Genomic DNA, 20,683 nt, shown 5'->3' on the forward strand with positions numbered 1-20,683 from the left:
CCAACGTTTCACCTACAAATCAGCTACAGGAGCCAACGTTTCACCTACAAAAGCAGCAACAGGAGCCAACGTTTCACCTACAAAAGCAGCAACAGGAGCCAACGTTTCACCTACAAAATCAGCTACAGGAGCCAACGTTTCACCTACAAAATCAGCTACAGGAGCTAAAGTTTCACCTACAAAATCAGCAACAGGAGCCAACGTTTCACCTACAAAATCAGCAACAGGAGCCAACGTTTCACCTACAAAATCAGCTACAGGAGCCAACGTTTCACCTACAAAAGCAGCAACAGGAGCCAACGTTTCACCTACAAAATCAGCCACAGGAGCCAACGTTTCACCTACAAAATCAGCTACAGGAGCCAACATTTCACCTACAAAATCAGCAACAGGAGCCAACGTTTCACCTACAAAATCAGCTACAGGAGCCAACGTTTCACCTACAAAATCAGTTACAGGAGCTAAAGTTTCACCTACAAAATCAGCAACAGGAGCCAACGTTTCACCTACAAAATCAGCTACAGGAGCCAACGTTTCACCTACAAAATAAGCAACAGGAGCCAACGTTTCACCTACAAAATCAGCTACAGGAGCCAACGTTTCACCTACAAAATCAGCTACAGGAGCCAAAGTTTCACCTACAAAATCAGCTATAGGAGCCAACGTTTCACCTACAAAATCAGCTACAAGAGCCAACGTTTCACCTACAAAATCAGCTACAGGAGCCAACGTTTCGCCTACAAAATCAGCTACAGGAGCCAACGTTTCACCTACAAAATCAGCTACAGGAGCCAACGTTTCACCTACAAAAGCAGCAACAGGAGCCAACGTTTCACCAAAAAATCAGCTACAAGAGCCAACGTTTCACCTACAAAATCAGCAACAGGAGCCAACGTTTCACCTACAAAATCCGCAACAGGAGCCAACGTTTCACCTACAAAATCAGCTACAGGAGCCAACGTTTCACCTACAAAATCCGCAACAGGAGCCAACGTTTCACCTACAAAATCAGCTACAGGAGCCAACGTTTCACCCACAAAAGCAGCAACAGGAGCCAACGTTTCACCTACAAAATCAGCTACAGGAGCCAACGTTTCACCTACAAAATCAGCTACAGGAGCCAACGTTTCACCTACAAAATCAGCTACAGGAGCCAACGTTTCACCTACAAAATCAGCTACAGGAGCCAACGTTTCATCTACAAAATCAGCTACAGGAGCCAACGTTTCACCTACAAAATCAGCAACAGGAGGCAACGTTTCACCTACAAAATCAGCAACAGGAGCCAACGTTTCACCTACAAAATCAGCTACAGGAGCTAAAGTTTCACCTACAAAATCAGCAACAGGAGCCAACATTTCACCTACAAAATCAGCTACAGGAGCCAACGTTTCACCTACAAAATAAGCAACAGGAGCCAACGTTTCACCTACAAAATCAGCTACAGGAGCCAACGTTTCACCTACAAAATCAGCTACAGGAGCCAAAGTTTCACCTACAAAATCAGCTATAGGAGCCAACGTTTCACCTACAAAATCAGCTACAGGAGCCAAAGTTTCACCTACAAAATCAGCTATAGGAGCCAACGTTTCACCTACAAAATCAGCTACAAGAGCCAACGTTTCACCTACAAAATCAGCTACAGGAGCCAACGTTTCACCTACAAAATCAGCTACAGGAGCCAACGTTTCACCTACACAATCCGCAACAGGAGCCAACGTTTCACCTACAAAATCAGCTACAGGAGCAAACGTTTCACCTACAAAATCCGCAACAGGAGCCAACGTTTCACCTACAAAATCAGCTACAGGAGCCAACGTTTCACCCACAAAAGCAGCAACAGGAGCCAACGTTTCACCTACAAAATCAGCTACAGGAGCCAACGTTTCACCTACAAAATCAGCTACAGGAGCCAACGTTTCACTACAAAATCAGCAACAGGAGCCAACGTTTCACCTACAAATCAGCTACAGGAGCCAACGTTTCACCTACAAAATCAGCAACAGGAGCCAACGTTTCACCTACAAAAGCAGCAACAGGAGCCAACGTTTCACCTACAAAGTCAGCTACAGGAGCCAACGTTTCACCTACAAAATCAGCTACAGGAGCTAAAGTTTCACCTACAAAATCAGCAACAGGAGCCAACGTTTCACCTACGAAATCAGCAACAGGAGCCCACGTTTCACCTACAAAATCAGCTACAGGAGCCAACGTTTCACCTACAAAATCAGCAACAGGAGCCAACGTTTCACCTACAAAATCAGCTACAGGAGCCAACGTTTCACCTACAAAATCAGCAACAGGAGCCAACGTTTCACCTACAAAATCAGCTACAGGAGCCAACATTTCACCTACAAAATCAGCAACAGAAGCCAACGTTTCACCTACAAAAGCAGAAACAGGAGCCAACGTTTCACCTACAAAATCAGCTACAGGAGCCAACGTTTCACCTACAAAAGCAGCAACAGGAGCCAACGTTTCACCTACAAATCAGCTACAGGAGCCAACGTTTCACCTACAAAATCAGCAACAGGAGCCAACGTTTCACCTACAAAAGCAGCAACAGGAGCCAACGTTTCACCTACAAAGTCAGCTACAGGAGCCAACGTTTCACCTACAAAATCAGCTACAGGAGCTAAAGTTTCACCTACAAAATCAGCAACAGGAGCCAACGTTTCACCTACGAAATCAGCAACAGGAGCCCACGTTTCACCTACAAAATCAGCAACAGGAGCCAACATTTCACCAACAAAATCAGCTACAGGAGCCAACGTTTCACCTACAAAATCAGCAACAGGAGCCAACGTTTCACCTACAAAAGCAGAAACAGGCGCCAACACAACACAAGTTTTTTCCCAACCCTGCAATGTAAATCCTGTCATTAAAACGAATATGTTTTACCGGGGACACCCGATAATAATAAGGGTACAATAACTATGGACAAAGCATCTGACGCAAAGAGGCTCTAGAAAAGTATTATGGGATGGTACATTTCACAGCGCAATGGCAGCCAAAATTTGTATTACTTAAAAGGTAATATAATATCCAGGTTTAAATGAAATGAGCCTTGAAATTGGAATAAATGAAATAAAAGCAATTAATGTTTTAAAAACATAAGGCATATTTATTTTTACAACGGAAAAGAACGAATGGTACATTTAAAATGAAAAAGGACGAACATTGGGTTTGAAATAAAAACGTCAGGGGATAATTCTAACGCTTTGTTTTCAATATATCGTGACACAAACATTTTATTGTCTTAACTTCTAGATCAGTAAATATCAACAAGAGACAGTGGAAGATGATTTATTTCCCTCGCTTGTAACAAGTAAATAAAAGCATCACACTTTGTAACGCAAATACTTTTTAAAACATGAATTAGAAATCTTTGAAAAAATAGAGGGCTGTTGGGTTGAGTAGAACCACTGCAGATACTACATAATCCATGCGTTTGTTTCTTCTCGCCTGGACTACTGCAACAGTTTATTTTCATCTCTTAACAAGAGGGATCTGTCTCGCCTGCAGTTGATTCAGAACTCTGCAGCGAGAATTCTGAGCCGCTCTAGTAGAAGAACTCACATTTCTCCGATCCTTAAAGCTCTTCACTGGCTTCCAGTTTCTTTCAGGATCAACTTTAAAATTCTGGTTCTTACTTTCAGATCTATTCATGGTCAGACCTTCCATCAGTGATCTGATCCAGATTTACATCCCAGCTCGGGCTCTGAGGTCTGTGGATCAGAATCTACTGATGGTTCCTCGCACAGGTTTCAGGACCAGAGGAGAGAAATCCTTCCAGACTGTTGCTCCGAAGCTTTGGAACCATCTTCTCTCTCTCTTTGCGCTTGATGGAGTCAACTGACTCCTTTAAGAAACATCTTAAGACGTTTTTATTTGTTCAGGCTTTTCTTTGATTTTCTGGAACTCCTGTTGTGTTATCAGTTTTATCTTGACCTTTAAAATATATACTTTATTGAATATTGTTTTGATTGTTTAAGCGCTTTGTGACCCTGGTCTGGAAAAGCGCTATACAAATAAAAATGACTTACTTACTTACTTGCAGCAAGTCAATAAAAGCATCACACTTTGTAACGCAAATACTTTTTAAAATATGAATTAGAAATCTTTGAAAAAAGAGGGATGTTGGGTTGAGTAGAACCACTGCAGATATACATATATTTGAAGGCTTATGGCTAAAATTGTGGAAAATAAACACATGTTGTCTGTCCAACTGTATTCCCTGGTACTTCAAAAAATAAACGGTTTTTTTGTGAAGATTTGATGAGCAGAACCTCAGTCTTTCTTTTTTTTTTTTCTTCTGGTGCTCAACACCAAACTACACATCCCGGTGTGCTGCGGTCCATCCTCCGGTGTGAAGCCGGTGTAATCTGGACCAGACCAGGACCAGATCCAGGGGCTAATAATAGGAGCTTTTTTTTTTGTTGTTGAGCTAAATCCAGACGATCGCACACAGGAGGGGCGCGAATCGAACATATTTGTGTGTCACTAAAATCCCCTGAAGAAGCGCCTGGCTTCTGGATTGGGCAGCGAGCAGATAGCGTAACATCCCCCTCCTCCTCCGAGCAGAGAATCGCGTTAAAAAACGAAAGGCCTGCGCTTTATCAATATAACAGGAATATTTTTTATTTTTTTTTATTTTCCCCGCACATAGATTAAACGAGGAGTCGCTGCTGGCTGGTGTATGTGTTTAGAATGGGACACGCTGAAGGTATTGGCATCTTTATTCGCCTGCATTTGTAGTGAAAATGTGAGCTCCTCTCTCTGGCGTGTTTGCACTCGATCCTCGTCGTGAGACCCCCTCATCTCGTCCCGTTTTCTCCTCACACGTCCATTTTTCCAACCTCCCCCCCCAAACATTCTCACTAAACAATCGCTCCCGATGGTTGTTTTGGTCACGCCAGACAATTTGATTTAAAGGGGCAAAGGCAGCCATATTGGCAGCGTACTGTTAGCCTAGCCGACGTTAGCTTCCCCCCTTTTCATCTCAATCCATGTGTGGTCCAGCTCGCCTACTTCAACAAAATAATAACATCATATCCACTATATACACGCCCGGTGTGGGCGTTTCGTTTTTCGGGGTGTTTTTCCGCCGGTGCTCATCGTTATAACTTCACCTCTTTGATGCCACATTAGCATCCGAGCTAACATCGCAGAATGCTACAGGATCACCCAGCAGTACATCTCGTCTCAGCGCAGTCTTTTGAAAACAAAAACAACACACATCAAGTCCTACATTCGTGTGCTTTTTATTCTGCACACCTCATCTGTGGACTTTGATTCATATCTTTTATTAGTTTACGTGGCTTTTGACCATAGGTTGACACCTTTTTTGGGGGGATGTTTACATCACCTCACTCACCTCTGCTGGTCAAGGATGCGACCAGTTTGACTTGACAGTGAAAAGAAGATTGTTTTATTTCAATACTTCAAATCATTTGCACTAATATTTCATTTTTATTTATGCAGATATCTGTGCAGATTCTTTGTTTTGTTCAAGACATCAGCTCCTCCAGAGGTTTTGCAAAGATGATGTTGACAAATGCAATCTTAAAAATGAGAATTATTTAAGTTTGTATTAAGGTTTTTATTTGTTCAGGCTTTTCCTTGATTTTCTGGAACTCCTGTTGTGTTATCAGTTTTATCTTGACCTTTAAAGTATATACTTTATTGAATATTGTTTTGATTGTTTAAGCGCCTTGTGACCCTGGTCTGGAAAAGCGCTACACAAATAAAAATTACTTACTTACTTACTCTTGGAGTATCAGTTCACTGTTGACACAGCTGGGTATTTATAGTTCATATCAAACTAATTTACTAAACTCAGCAGAAGTTTTCCCCCTTTTATTTTCTGTCAAACCTTTACCAAATGAAAAGAATTTCTCTGTTAAGTTGTTAATGCTTGTTTTATTAATGTTGTTCTCTTAAATATTTCATCAAAACAGACAAAGAAAAATACTTGTGCATCCTTAAATCATCAAGTTTTATTTAAAATGTTTCTCTTGAAAGCATAAAGTAAATGAATAATATCTGCAATAAAAGAGAAATTTTAAAAATATTGACTTTGAAAAATGTGTATTAGTTCACAGTTTAGCACAGTTTGGGTGAAACTACTTTAATAGTCAGCAGAAGTTCATGTATTAATGCAATACATATTTATTGTTTTTGGTCATACATTCACAAGATAAAAAACAAACATGTTTTGTTTAATCAATGATGTTCCTGAATGATTTATTTTCATAAAAAAGGGAAAAAGTGGCAAAACATTTGTTATTACTTATGCATACTTGAAACATCTGATTTTGAAATTGAATCTGATTTCATTGCAAATAATTTACAGTGTCTTTATCGAATACTCTTCAAAAAATGTCTATCATTTCACCCTTAACAAAGACATAGGATGAGTTTTTCGTCAAACTACTTTACTAAACTCAGCAGAGATTTATGCTTGAATACGTTTTTTATTTTATTTTTTGTCATACATTAATTAAATAAAAAATATTTTTCTCTGTTTGATAAATGATGTATCCGAGCAATTTTTTTTTTTTATAAAGAAGAGAATCAGTGGTGAAACATTTGTTACCTTTGCATACTTGAGACATTCAGTTTTATTTTTTTTTAAAGTGTGTTAGTTCACTGTTAACACAGCTGAAGTTTTTGTTTTTCTATTTATATATCTATAAGCAGATTTTAGTGAGAAAAAAAAAGGTTTTGTTATTTAATGAACTTTCATTTGGTAAAACATTAGTAACTTGTGCATACACCTGGTTTTACAAACAAATGTTTCCCTTGAAAGCATAACATTTTGAATCGACAATGAAAAAGACATTTAATCTGCTTTAATTACATGATTTATTGTTTTTATTAAATTAAATACTTTTAAAAGCATGTCTCGATATATAGTTTTTGGTTAAACAACTTTTAGTAAACTTTGCAGAAGTCCATGTGTTAAAGAAAAACGTTTATTTCATTTTTCTAATACTAATAATAAAGCGAAACATGTTTTATGTGTGCATACTTGTACATCCAGTTTTGCATAATTTAAAAGATAAAAGAGGTTTATTGTCATGTGAACTGTAGAGTTATCTCTGCAATGAATTCTGATTTTGTTGCACACAAAACAAAATACAATATTAAAGAAAAACCTCCCCTAATTGAAATGTATATAAACTGTAACAGAAAGAAACATGTAGTACAAAAGTAGTTCCAGCCTAGTTACATATCTTGTTCTTGAACGCCACATCTGGGATTCTACATAATTTCCTCCTCAAGTTGTCTCGGAGCAACTTTTTTTTGGCTCATCTCGCCTCTTCTTACTCAATAACATCCTGTTTCTCCTGCAGGTCCAGTCAAAGAAAAAGACAGTTAAGGATGCAGGAGCACAACAATGGATTTCTCCTTCTCTTTCATGCAAGGGATCATGGGAAATACAATTCAGCAACCCCCTCAGCTCATTGACTCGGCCAACATCAGACAGGAAGGCACCTGTGACACCGGCAGCGACCCGGGTGAGGATGGTGGTCCCTCCTACGATGCTGCCTTGGATGCAGAGTTTTCCTACCCGCCCTCAGCGTCGGAGGACATGCCTCACGTGTCCAACGGGTACCCCCCGGGCCTGGGCATGTACGAGCCACAGGCCAAGTTCTCTCTGTACTCTCAGTTTCCCAACGGCTCGGCCAACGGCTTCGGGGCGATCCGCACTTACGGCGACCACGGCCTCATGCCGGTGGAGGGCACGGTCCTGAGAGGCCCGGGTCTCCAGGAGAGACCCCTGTCCCCCATATCGCCCCCGCTGCCGACGCACCACCCCCATCTCCTGCACTCCCATCACCATCATCATCACCCCCATCATCACGCCCACCACTTCCACACCAGCCAGCCTCACATCCATACGCACCAACAGAGCCCCCCGCCGCTGCCCCTGCCCACACAGCACCACCTCTCGCAGACGCCCCACATCATGACCCACACGCTGCCCCCGCCTCCGCCTCTGCACCTGCCCTCGTCCAGCCCGCCGCCCTCCCTGGTGGACAGCACTCCTTCCTCGCACCCTTCCAACGTCCTGTCCACCCACGCCAGCGGCGTCCTGAAGAAGACCAGCTCTCCGGAGATCAAGCTGAAGATCATCAAGACGTACCAGAACGGGAAGGAGCTGTTTGAGTCTGCGCTGTGTGGAGACCTGCTGCAGGAGCTTCAGGTGTGTCTGGAACACGGGGTTCAAAACCATTGAATGATGAAGCTATGAAACAGGAACAAGCGAGGAAGTCACGAGGCAAAGCGTTTGTTTCAGAAGTTTAAGAAAATATTTACGCTCAGAAGTCAATCTTAAATGGTAATAACAGCAGAGGTGGAGTAATAACTATAGCGTTTTCAAACAGGAAATTTGACATCCATTCGAAGGCCAGAAATTCTGGCAATTGTTGTTTAAATAACCTGTAATTCTTGAGGAAGGCAAAGAAATTGATCAAGATTTTAGATTTAATGTTTTGAATGTATTTTGTTTTCAGGTAGAGACATTTACTTCGTCTCATTATACACAATCTTTTTTTATTAAAGTAATATCTAAAGATAAAAAAAATAAAAGAGGACTGAAAAAGAAAACTTTATCTTATTTTAATTATATAAAGAGGTGGAAAGAGTTTTGATGTATTTCACAAATAATAATATCAAATTCATGAAATTTTACTGTCCATACTTACTGTTTATTGTTGTAGTGTATATATATTTCTTATGATTTGATTTCTTTAGTTATTCTGGAGATGTTTTTTCCAGTAAAATACAAATTTGTAATAATAATAATAATTCAGTGCTGCTGTTCAAATGTACCCACATCTGGGACCAAAATAAAGGTGTTTCTTATCTTATGATAAAAAATTATATTTGTAAATTTAGTATCATAAATACAGATATAAAACAAACATGATTGATTTTAAAAATGACAATACATTAAAACAGCACAAAATAAGTCTTTAAAAATGTGTTTTTAAAAGGGAGGAGAAGTGAAGAAGTGAAGGATAAAAAAGTGGATCATTTTTTACTGTAAATTGAGGCAAAATTTGAATAGAATAGAATAGAAAATCTTTATTCATCCCCAGAGGGGAAACACACTTTTACAACAGCACAGTTGAAAAAATATATATATATACAAAATAAAATAAAAACGATCTTAAAAATATACAAATTATTTACAAAATTAGAAATTTAACACTATTAACAAAATAAAATAGAATAAAATAAAATAAAATAAAAATGTTTTCTTCTAACCGTCTTTGCTTATTTTAAATAGATGGTAGTAAAAGTAGATGCTATGGTAAAGTAAAGTATGTGGAGTCTTAACATTTCATCTTTATTGTTTGTAAGACTGAAGCAAAAACTATTAAATCCCAGAAACTTGAGTGAATGTAATAGTTATTTACTGAACGTTGGTATAAAACATTCATGAAAGTGTCTCATTATAACTCTCAAGTCTATCTTATAAAACCTTTATTGTCTTTTACTCATGATCTCATTTTCAACATCTTTTCAAAGCTGCCAAATTCTAGGAAAGAGACGTCGTTTTAACTCAAGTTTTCTTATTTTGTTTTTCTACTTGATCTCCAGAAGGAGTCCAGGAAGAACGAGGCCACGCAGATTCAGCGTAGACACGAGCGGAAGAAGGAGAAGAGGAAAAAGAGCGCCCGGCTGCTGCTGCAGGTCCAGGATCAGAACCTGCAACAGGTCCAGACTCAAGCGTGTACCGCGGGCCAGACGGAAGAAACCCACGTCCAGCCGCAGATTAAAGAAGTTCCTGCTGCTCAAACGGAAAGAACTCCGAAGACCGTCATCAAAACTGAGCCAAAGATACCAAAGGCGAGTATTTTTCACCTAAAGTTTTATTCAAACACTTTGTCCGTTGATCACATTTGAGCTTCTTTTCTCCCTCAGGTTCCTAAAGTCCATCATCCTTCGGTGATCCAAGAGACCGGCTTCTGTAAGGAGTTTGTGATCGGAGACCTGGTGTGGTCCAAAGTGGGCACCTACCCGTGGTGGCCCTGCATGGTCTCGTCTGACCCGCAGATGAAGGTCCACACTCGGATCAACACCAGAGGTGAGATGTCCTGCAGCCGCTCCGAAGGAGGGGTTCGACTTACAGTGTGTTCTGGGTTCCAGGTCACCGGGAGTATCACGTCCAGTTCTTCGGAAGCATCGCGGAGCGAGCCTGGATCCACGAGAAGAGGATCGTCGTGTATCAGGGGAAGCAGCAGTTTGACGACCTGCAGGCAGAGACGCTTCGGAAAGCTTCCAACCCTGTGGAGAAACAGAAGGTTTGAAGTCATCCTTTGGAAAATCACAATTCCTCTCTTCTAGTCGAGCAAACATAGTAATATTAGGCTAGTACATCCTTCTGAATAAACTCCCTAGTGTCCATAATGTTTGATTGAAAAATTATTTGTTTTACATACAGATGGATATTCTTATTCCGATGATTAAAATTAAAACACAATTAAAACATTCTAAATTAAATTTAAATTAAATTCTTATCCTTTTTATATTCAATATAATCCGCCAATCATGATGGTACTATTGTACCAACATTTTTATATTGAATTTAAAGGGCTATACATGAAAAGAATATTGCATTTAATGTTTTTAAATAATTGAAATGGAAATATTAAACTTAATGTAAAAAACACATTATTAAAAAAAAAACACACACTTTTTATATTAAATTACTCAAAGGTTTTCCCTTTCAATATAAAAATTAATTAATTAAATTATTAAATAAAAACAAGTTTAAATTTTAAATATAGAAATGTTTTAAAATAAATAAAAAAGCTTAGAATAAACAACATTTTAATAAAGATTCAACATTTGAAATGTTAAGTTAAACCATTTAATGATCTCCAGAGGGATTAATAAAGTCAATCTAACTCAATCTAATTCTGATGACACTGATATTCTTTTATAAAAGCTCCTAAATGGTTTCCAACCCTTGTTTTTTACTTTATAACTTTGTCTTTTGTATCAATTTTAAAGCACTTAAGTTGTGAAAAACCTGCAGACAGATCAGAGTTTGGAGCAACATGTGAATAAGAATAATTATTTTTACAGTAATAATAATAAACAAACATAACTAAAATAATTTCTATTTCCTTGTCATGGCAGAACAAATTCTAGCTATAGTTGAAACAATGAGCTCAGATTTCTTCATCGGTGGAGGCGATTAAAAGAACAATAAAGTCAATTTAACATAAGCTTCCAAAAGTCCAAGAAGATTCTCGTTATTTACGAATGAAATCAGCGCTTTGTGTGGTTGATGCTCCACCACAGACCTTATTAAACTGTGACCCGGAGCAGTGCAGAGATGGATTCACAAAGGTTTGAGTCTCTCCTTTCAACCTCGCTTCTGAACCCTGGGAGAACTCTGCCGCCAGTTGTTGGTGTTTTACACCTTCGCCAGGCTGGTGTTGTGCGAACGATACTACTGTCACATGTTGACTCTTGGCCACGACACACACCTGACGCCAACCCAGATGTGAAGGAAGAACCTGAATACTTCTCTGACATCTGATGCGTTTGTTATTCCACTAACTAGAGTATGAAGGACAGGAGGAATGTGGACGATGCATCAGGAAACATTTTACATCCATTGACAAGTTTATTTTGAGCCACAGAGAAAGATAGTTGTTTGGATCGCTTCCATGGCTTGTAGAGGTAAATAAACTAAACTATGACAGGACTAGAAAATATTACCTTTTGTTCTATTAACCCTTGAGTTCAGCTCAGGGTCAAGGTGACCCGAAGGCCCAATTAAAAAAATGTGTTTGTGGTATCCCTTGTGTTGTCTCTGGGTTAAGATGAACGACCTCCACCACTGCGTATGTATTTATGGAAGCCAGGGAGGTCGTTGACCTTGACACAAACACCTTTATTTTCGGGCCTTCGGGTCTCCTTGACCCTGAGATAACACAAGGGTTAAAAGCTGGACGCTGGTGCAGGTGAATCTGCTCTGTGTTTAGGTGGTCCTAGAGCCTTCTATGGTGACCGAGTGAATGTTTGATGGCGACAACCTCGTAAATAAAGGGTTCAAATGACAAATGTTTTGTTTGATTTTCGGATCATTTTCTTGTTTTAGTCGCGTCCTCACGTCTCCTCTCATCCCCAGCTTCTAAAACCGATCCCTCAAAGGGAGCGCTCTCAGTGGGAAGTGGGCGTCGGGCACGCCGAGGACGCCTTCCTGATGACGCGGCAGGAGCGGATCGACGCCTACACCTTCATCTACGTGGACCCGGCCCCCAACGACCCCCCGTCCGCCAAGAGGATCGCCGTCCGGCCCGAGAAGCGAAGCCGGCGCTGCAGCGGGTCCACCAGCAAGAAGGAGGACGGCGGGCCCAGGTCCTCCCCGGACCGGGAGCCGCCGCCGCCGCGGAGGCAGCTCCCGCGTCGACAGTGTAGTATTTCAAACAGCGAGGACAACGCCAACGCTCACGCCAACGAGGAGGGGAGCCCGAAGGGGGACGAGAGCGAGACCAGCTCCCCGGAGCACAAAGAGGAAGCCGAGCCTCGACCCGACTCGCCGCCACCTGTCAGGGCCTGGAAAACCGCCGCCGCCAGGAAGCTTCTGCCTCTTTCCATCACAATGAAGAGGCTGAATGTGGAGATCACCAAGTGTGATTGGCCGCTGCTGCAGAAGAAAGCGTCTCCCCCGGAGAGGACAGAAGAGGAGAGGGTGGAAAAGGAGACGCGGCAGCCCGACCTGGGGTACTGCTCCCCCGAGGTGAGTGCAGATGAAAGGTTGAGGGTTCGTGTGAGTGGAGGTGTGAAATGAAACCAACAGATTTTCATGATTCGTGTTGATATTCAAGACAACTATTCTTAACTTTAATGGCACATTTTATTTGTTATGGTTTATTATTTCAATATAGTATGTATAGAACAGTGTTCATTTTTGCGTTGCAATATAACTGCGGCCGCTAGATGGCAGCAGTCGTTACGTCCTCCGCAGCTAAAGGAACAATTAAATCACGTCGTATCCCGATGATGACTGAGGACGAGAGGATACAGGGACTCCAGCAGCTTTTAAAGCTGATGTTTGTACATATTTTCAAAACAAATGAAAGAAGTTACGACTTTGTCAAGAGTCATGTGGTCTGTAGATTCTGCACCAGAGTCAAGTACTAGACAATACTACACATATATCCTTGTTACTACACTATCACAACACCAGAGTCTCGGTGTTGTCTTGATCTTTGAAGTATGTACTGTTTTGAGTATTGTTTTTATTGTTAAAGCTCTTTGTGACCCTGGTCTCGAAAAGCGCTATATAAATATATATTACTTACTTACTTACTTACTTACTACAGTATCACAACACCAGAGTCAAGTACTGGACAATACTACACATAAATCCTTGTTACTACACTATCACAATACCAGAGTCAAGTACTGGACAATACTACACATATATCCTTGTTACTACAGTATCACAACACCAGAGTCAAGTACTGGACAATACTACACATATATACTTGTTACTACAGTATCACAACACCAGAGTCAAGTACTGGACAATACTACACATATATACTTGTTACTACAGTATCACAACACCAGAGTCAAGTACTGGACAATACTACACATATATACTTGTTACTACAGTATCACAACACCAGAGTCAAGTACTGGACAATACTACACATATATCCTTGTTACTACAGTATCACAATACCAGAGTCAAGTACTCGACAATACTACACATATATCCTTGTTACTACAGTTTCACTATACATCTTATAAGGGTGTGTGAAAATATTGATATGGCGAGACATCGCAATAATTAAGTGTACTCGTATTCAACAAGACTTGAATATATTTTCTTTTCTATTTAAATAATTGTATATAGAATAGTTATTTAATGGTTTATTTTTCTTGGTTTATAAAACGTGTGAATTATAAACTAATAAGATTTCAAATTGACATTAACATGCAAATATACCCAGCGTTCATTTTCGTGTTGCAATATAACTTCCGGCAGCTAGATGGCAGCAGTCATTACGTCCTCTGTACATTGAAATCCAGAGGATGACTGAGGACAAGAGGATACAGTGACTCCAGCAGCTCTTAAAGCTGATGTTTGGACATATTTTGGTTTGAAAACAAATGAAAGCAGTTACGACTTCATCAAGAGTCATGTGGTCTGTAAATACTACAACACCAGAGTCAAGTACTGGACAAAAGTACACATATATACTTGTTACTACACTATCACAATATATTGTATCGTGATATTTATCGCATCGCTAGATTCTTGCCAACATACACTTCTTATGAGTGAGTCTTATGAACGAGTCCTTGTCGTTGTGAGCAGGACAGCACGGCGAAGCCTGAGCCCAGTCCAGAGGTGGAGGAGGACGGAGACGACGGGGACGAAGAGATGGAGGAGAGACGAGAGTCTCCAGCGAGTCAAAGGAGTGAGGACGGAGGGGCGCAGCCCATGTCCTCCCCGGGGTCTCCCAACAGCAGTCCACACGGTTCGTCGGACGCACAATCCGACGTTCAAAACCAAACTCAACCTTGTGTTGATGCAGGCTCTCAGGAGAGAAAGCTGCAGCGACGCTCCGTGAGGAGCAGGTCCGAGTCAGAGAGAGGTTCTGACCCGGTCCCCAAGAAGAAAACCAAGAAAGAGCAGGTAAAGTTCATTTCACTTGAGCGAGGTTAAAAAAAAACAACAAAAAAATGCTTGTAAACTGTGCTTAAATCTGTAGAAACTCAAAAATATAAACATTAAAACAAACAAATTGCATTTTAAATATATTAAGCTATAGCTATACTGTAGTTAGGTTTGTATTATGTAAGTATATTCAGATTATTGAATGGTTGAATTGAATTTTCATTGAAATATTGTCATTTTATTTGAGTGATGAATTATTTATTTTTGAATAATTAAATACAATAATTGTATATTAAAGGGTTGATTCGATTTTTGATAAAAATAATTAAATTAAAAAGTCAACTATTTTCTATATATTTTCTATATATTTTATTTATTTTGACCTTGAGTTTGATATTGAAATTACAAATATAATGTATAAAACAGTCACATGATCGTCTATGCCACGCATGATTGGCTGAAAGTTTGATCAAGTTGCTCGGTACTCTATTGGTAATGTCTGGTGACTCTATTATAATATCATTTATAATAGGCTTCGAATTAAAAAAATATTGAATTTAAAATACCATTTTCAAATAATTGGAATAAGAATATCAAATTCAACTTATAAAAATTAAAAAAATTAAATGTAATTATTTGAAAAGAAAATCTAACTGTTAATATAAATATTATTTAATTTAATTATTAAAATAAAATCATTTAATGCTTGCAAATGTACAACAATTTCAGGTTTGAACAACATTCGAACATTTGAAATATTAAATTAAACCATTAAATATTCTGATGGAACTGATTTACTTCCATTATTGCACTTTTTACCATTTCTTTGCTAGTTTCTGTTCTTCCAATTTCCTCTGAAGTATTTAGATAGAAGATAGAAAATAGAAGAAAGAGGTTTATTTTATATTCTTTCTCTGACTCTGTTTAACCTTGAATCCAGGCTGAAATGGCTCCCGAGACCACCCTCAAGACCGGCTCTCAGAAAGGTAAATACTCCCAGTTTCAAGTCGTATTCTCAACTCAAACATTCTCTTAAATGGAAGTATAACTTCCCTGGTGTCCTCCTCTCAGGAGCCAGTGAGATCTCAGACGCATGTAAGCCCTTGAAGAAACGCAGCCGAGCCTCGACGGATGTGGAAATGGCTTCTTCTCAGTACAGAGACACGTCTGACTCGGACTCCAGGGGCCTCAACGATCCCCAGGTACGTGTTTAAAGATCGTAGCTCCATACGTGGCTTCTTTTCTTCACCGCCATTGTTGTTGAATACAGATTAACATTAAATATTCTATACAAATAGGATAAAATGTCGGTCAGTGTTTGGTGACGGATCTGTTTCTCCGCAGGGATTATTTGGGAAGAGTCTGGATAGTCCTGCGGCTGCCGACGCAGACGCCTCTGATACTCAGTCGGTGGACTCGGGTCTGTCTCGTCAGGACAGCAGCAGCGGAAAGAGAGACACCGTCTGCCAGGTGAGATTCAACATCTCATTCATTTGGATTAACACTTTTTAACCGACATGTCATTTCTGATCGTGTGATTTTCAAGATCTGTGAGGCGTACGGCGAAGGTCTGGTGGTGTGCGAGGGCGACTGCAACAGACAGTTCCACCTGGACTGTCTCGGGCTGACGACTCTCACGGACGGAAGGTTCACTTGTCTGGAGTGTAGAGACGGTGAGCGGATGTTTGTCATTTTCCACGCATGAGTTTGTTTGACTCTTTGTTGTCGTGTCGTTTCCAGGCTCTCACCAGTGCTTCAGCTGTAAGTCGGCGGGTCGCGAGGTCACGCGCTGCTCCGTGTCGGGCTGCGGTTGTTACTACCACGAGGATTGTGTCCGCAAACTCCCGGGTGCCACCGTCTGCACCGGGGGAGGGTTTTGCTGCCCCCAACACAGCTGCGCCACCTGCTGCCTGGAGAAAGACCTGCAGCGAGCCAGTAAAGGTAACACAGAAGTTACTTGTTGACCAATACTTGAGTATAGTTGTTGCCGAAAGCATCTGATTAATTCAAGGTCCTTTTAAATATTCTGAAATAATTTCTCCAACTTAATCTGCAAATGTATGATATTTTAATATGGGGTTGAATGAGTTGAACTACTATCTAAATGAATGTTTATATAAGTATATCAGTGCCATCAGATTATTGGATGGTTGAATTTTAAATTTCAAATGTTGAATCTTTTTAAACATTTAATTATTTTTTGGAATAATCTAGCTCAACACTGTTATATTGAAAGGTTAAATTTGTTTATTTTAATTTAAAGAATTGAAAATTTAAAAGTGAATTCATTTTTTTTATACATAGATTTTGATTTGAATTCAGAAACTACAACATGAAAAAAATACAGAGCTACTTGATCTGATAGCAACAATATTTCTATATTGAATGTAAAAGGCTACACATATTAAAATGTATTTTTGAATAATGATTCCAAGCTTTATGTGTAAAATAATGATTTAATTTTTTAATAATATCTATTATGAATGAACCGTTGTTAAAAAAAACATGTTCAACATTTGAAAATACTAATTTCTGAATTCAATTATTAAAAATAATAGTTGCGTCTTTTAATATAGAAATGATTTAATTAAATTCAGTGCTTGAAAATGTTTGTTTTTTCAACAAAATTTAAAATTAAAAAACATTTCAAATGGTAACATTTTAGTTGTTAAATATAAACATACAATATTCTAATGGAACTCAAGCCACTGTAAGAAAGAACAAAGTTCTAAAAAAAGCTAATAAAGCTAAATAAAAAAGGTATGTATATTAATATGATAAAAAAAAACAACGTTTCTTTGAAATATTATTTTAAATGACTACCATATAATTTGGAGGAACAATAAATACTCAAAAAAAAAGCTCAAAAGTAAAAAGGGGCCTCAAACTAATCATGAAACGTTGTGTTCATGTTCATCTTAGTGTTTTTAAATGTTTAAATGAATCAAAATAAATGAAATTGTTAGAAAGCTACTACGAGGCTCGTCAAGTAAGACTGATGGTCTGATACGAAGCATCACACTTCAAATATTCTGAAAGAATTCTAAATATGTTGCACTTAAATAATCTGTGTGCAGGTTCAACGAGTTAAACTAGAATAGCTTCAACCACTAGAGTCGAATTATTTTCAATAAAGTTTTAGTGAAAACTTAACTCCGGTGTCATTCACCACTTCTGACCACCAGGGCGGATCACGCGCTGCATCCGCTGCCCGGTGGCGTATCACACGGGCGACGGCTGCGTGGCGGCGGGCAGCATGGTCCTCACGCACCACATCATGATCTGCAGCAACCACGGCAGCACCAAGAAGAACGGCCTCCTCACCTCCCCCGTCAACGTGGGCTGGTGCTTCCTGTGTGCCCGAGGTAAGCCCCGCCCACTTTCCTCTCACCCACCGCTCCCAGACCCTCCATCCTCCAACGTATCGCTCTGACCTGCACGACGGGACGTTAATCTGGTGAATGTCGATTTCATGAGGCGGCAACACCGGGGGGTTAAAGCAGTGGTCGCCAGAGAACACGTCGCTGTGAGACACCAGAGTGCCAGACTTATAAATATGGCAGTGTTTAAGATAAGATAAGGGACAGAGATGATGGATCTTGACAATAATATAGAGACTTAAGGTATGATTAAAAACTGATGATGAGTAAAAGGAATTTAGAGGTTTAATAAAGGAAGGATCAGACTCATACTTCCTGTTATCTATTGTGTGGTTAAATACGTTTACATTTTATTTGGCCTGAGACCTCAATTGGTAAATATTTTTTTAAGTTTAAGCCTCTGCTCTAATAAAAACAAGAAATATATCTGAGACTGAGAAACACAAAATAAGTCCCTTAGTTCCCATGTGCAAACATCCATTTGCTCACAACAAATTACATTTTTTATGTCAACATGCATTATGGGTAATCGAGATTTAGGGAGTGTTGAATAAATGTTGAAATGAAATTACTTGATGTTATGAAGCTTCATTTTTGAGATGAATATTTCAAATACCGCTGTTACTAGTTGATACCACATACACCTCAAGTGACTGTGGGAACGTGTTTCAGCAGGGACCCATTTCACTGCCACACCACGTGCACAGTTTCGATCAGAGAATAAAAGACAAGCAGAAACTCTCAAGTAAAACAACGTGTTGATGAGGAACTTGTATCAATATCATGTACCTGGATGTCGTTTAATAGGTTTATATTTTTTACAAATAACGATGATAATTTTCTAGTTGACGTACAAGTTACATTATATTTGGTGTGATACTGTAAAATGAACCATTTAAAGAAAATCATCTGCATTAATTGTTATCTTGAAAAAAAAAATGTGTGCGAGAACACAGAATTTTAATAAAAAAAAAAATAGATTTCGCTTCAACTAGACATTGAAAGTTATTGAGGACATTAAGTAAGTAAGTAATTTGTATTTATAAAGAGCTTTTCCAGACCAGGGTCACAAAGCGCTTAAACAATCAAAACAATATTCAATAAAGTATATACTTTAAAGGTCAAGATAAAACTGATAACACAACAGGAGTTCCAGAAAATCAAGGAAAAGCCTGAACAAATAGAAACGTCTTAAGATGTTTCTTGAAGGAGTCAGTAGATCATCAAACACAGAGATGGTTCCAAAGCTTAGGAGCAACAGTCTGGAAGGATTTCTCTCCTCTGGTCCTGAACCGTGTGCGAGGAACCATCAGTAGATTCTGGTCCACAGACCTCAGAGCCCGAGCTGGGGTGTAAGTCTGGATCAGATCACTGATGGAAGGTTTGACCATGAATAGATCTGAAAGTAAGAACCAGAATTTTAAAGTTGATCCTGAAAGAAACTGGCAGCCAGTGAAGAGTTTTAAGGATCGGAGAAATGTGAGTTCTTCTACTAGAGCGGCTCAGAATTCTCGCTGCTGAGTTTCGTATCAACTGCATGCGATTAAGTACAGAATAAGAGAAATTAGACAACTAGTTAAAGTCACGGTGCTGAAAGGTTAGTTAACGATATTCGTTGAAGGTTATTGTGCGAGTCTCCTGGTGACCACGGCTCTAAACCAACCCGTCGCCCTCCATTGGATCTGATCCCTTGTCCTGCTCGGTTCAAGTCAGAACTCATCTATTGACTCCCGATCCACCCGTCATGTCCGACTCTAAGTCGAGTGCACTGTTTGGCCTCTTTGTTTCGGGGCTCAAACATTGCTCTACCTGTTTTCTCTCTTGTGTTTTTATAACGGCGTGAGTGTTTGTGTGCGAGCGTGTTCTTTCTCTGCTGTGAATATTTGGGTCATCTGGAGTTTGACTGCGGCTCACCCCCGTCTCTTCCTGTGTGTCTTGTGTAGGGCTGTTAGTGCAAGACCTTACTGACACCATATTAAGTTCATATGCCTATAAGTCCCACTACCTTCTGACTGAGTCAAATCGTGCTGAGTTGAAATTACCTATGATTCCCTCTCCTTCGTCAGCTACCAAAAAGAATGTTGGGAAAGGTAACTGAACAGTTTTTCTCTTTCTCCTTTTGTCCCACTGGTCTGTGTTTGTCTTAATGCCTGCTCCCTTTTTAGTTTCCCTGTCGTATGCAACTTTTCATTTCAAAGCCTGGAGGCGCTACATTCATTAACTGGTCCAGTCCACAGTTAATTTGAATGCACGGCGGCGACAACCCCTTTAATCCCTAACACATTAACACGAGCTGTGGGCCGCATGCAACAACGTTTCCCAGCCACCCCTGTCCATGTTGCCGCGCTTGAGCCGGATCTGTTTCTCAAGACATCGGGGGAAAAATTGTAGGATTCTAAAACGGTTCAATCCAACAGAAATTTCGGTCAACACCTCTACATGTTTCCTGTTTGAATGTTAGGCAAACCCATATAAAAAATAGTTACACAATGGCCCATATATCGTGACACACAAGTCAAAACCTTGAACATTTGCTTGGTTTAGGTACTTTTCGATCCATTTGCAGTTTCTATTTTCTGTGAGAACTTTATGTCGCTTTAAGAGGACCATGTTGCTAAAGAGGAGCTCCTCGGCTCAC

General features: G+C 39.8%; 1 protein-coding gene across 4 annotated transcripts in view; it reads left to right on the forward strand.

The window, feature by feature from the left end:
* The first annotated feature begins 4,268 nt into the window (after nucleotides 1–4,268).
* The window catches only part of nsd3 (nuclear receptor binding SET domain protein 3), a 28,322-nt gene continuing 11,907 nt past the window's right edge, over nucleotides 4,269–20,683 (forward strand). Inside the window, exons 1-15 of one of the 4 annotated variants that reach the window (XM_087787933.1) lie at nucleotides 4,269–4,726; nucleotides 7,359–8,212; nucleotides 9,616–9,864; nucleotides 9,940–10,102; nucleotides 10,165–10,319; nucleotides 12,161–12,772; nucleotides 14,363–14,525; nucleotides 14,583–14,683; nucleotides 15,606–15,651; nucleotides 15,737–15,867; nucleotides 16,010–16,135; nucleotides 16,212–16,338; nucleotides 16,406–16,606; nucleotides 17,851–18,030; nucleotides 19,989–20,135. In XM_087787933.1, coding sequence (XP_087644059.1) covers nucleotides 7,403–8,212; nucleotides 9,616–9,864; nucleotides 9,940–10,102; nucleotides 10,165–10,319; nucleotides 12,161–12,772; nucleotides 14,363–14,525; nucleotides 14,583–14,683; nucleotides 15,606–15,651; nucleotides 15,737–15,867; nucleotides 16,010–16,135; nucleotides 16,212–16,338; nucleotides 16,406–16,606; nucleotides 17,851–18,030; nucleotides 19,989–20,135 — 3,211 coding nt within the window. In that variant the 5' untranslated portion in view covers nucleotides 4,269–4,726; nucleotides 7,359–7,402. Of the gene's footprint in view, nucleotides 4,727–7,358; nucleotides 8,213–9,615; nucleotides 9,865–9,939; nucleotides 10,103–10,164; nucleotides 10,320–12,160; nucleotides 12,773–14,362; nucleotides 14,684–15,605; nucleotides 15,652–15,736; nucleotides 15,868–16,009; nucleotides 16,136–16,211; nucleotides 16,339–16,405; nucleotides 16,607–17,850; nucleotides 18,031–19,988; nucleotides 20,136–20,683 lie in introns of all 4 variants that reach the window. The other 3 variants (XM_087787925.1, XM_087787942.1, XM_087787952.1) reach the window with 3 other exon arrangements.

Source organism: Callionymus lyra, chromosome 1 (genome assembly GCF_982586985.1).
Source record: "Callionymus lyra chromosome 1, fCalLyr1.hap1.1, whole genome shotgun sequence".
In the NCBI taxonomy this organism is placed as follows: domain Eukaryota; kingdom Metazoa; phylum Chordata; class Actinopteri; order Syngnathiformes; family Callionymidae; genus Callionymus; species Callionymus lyra.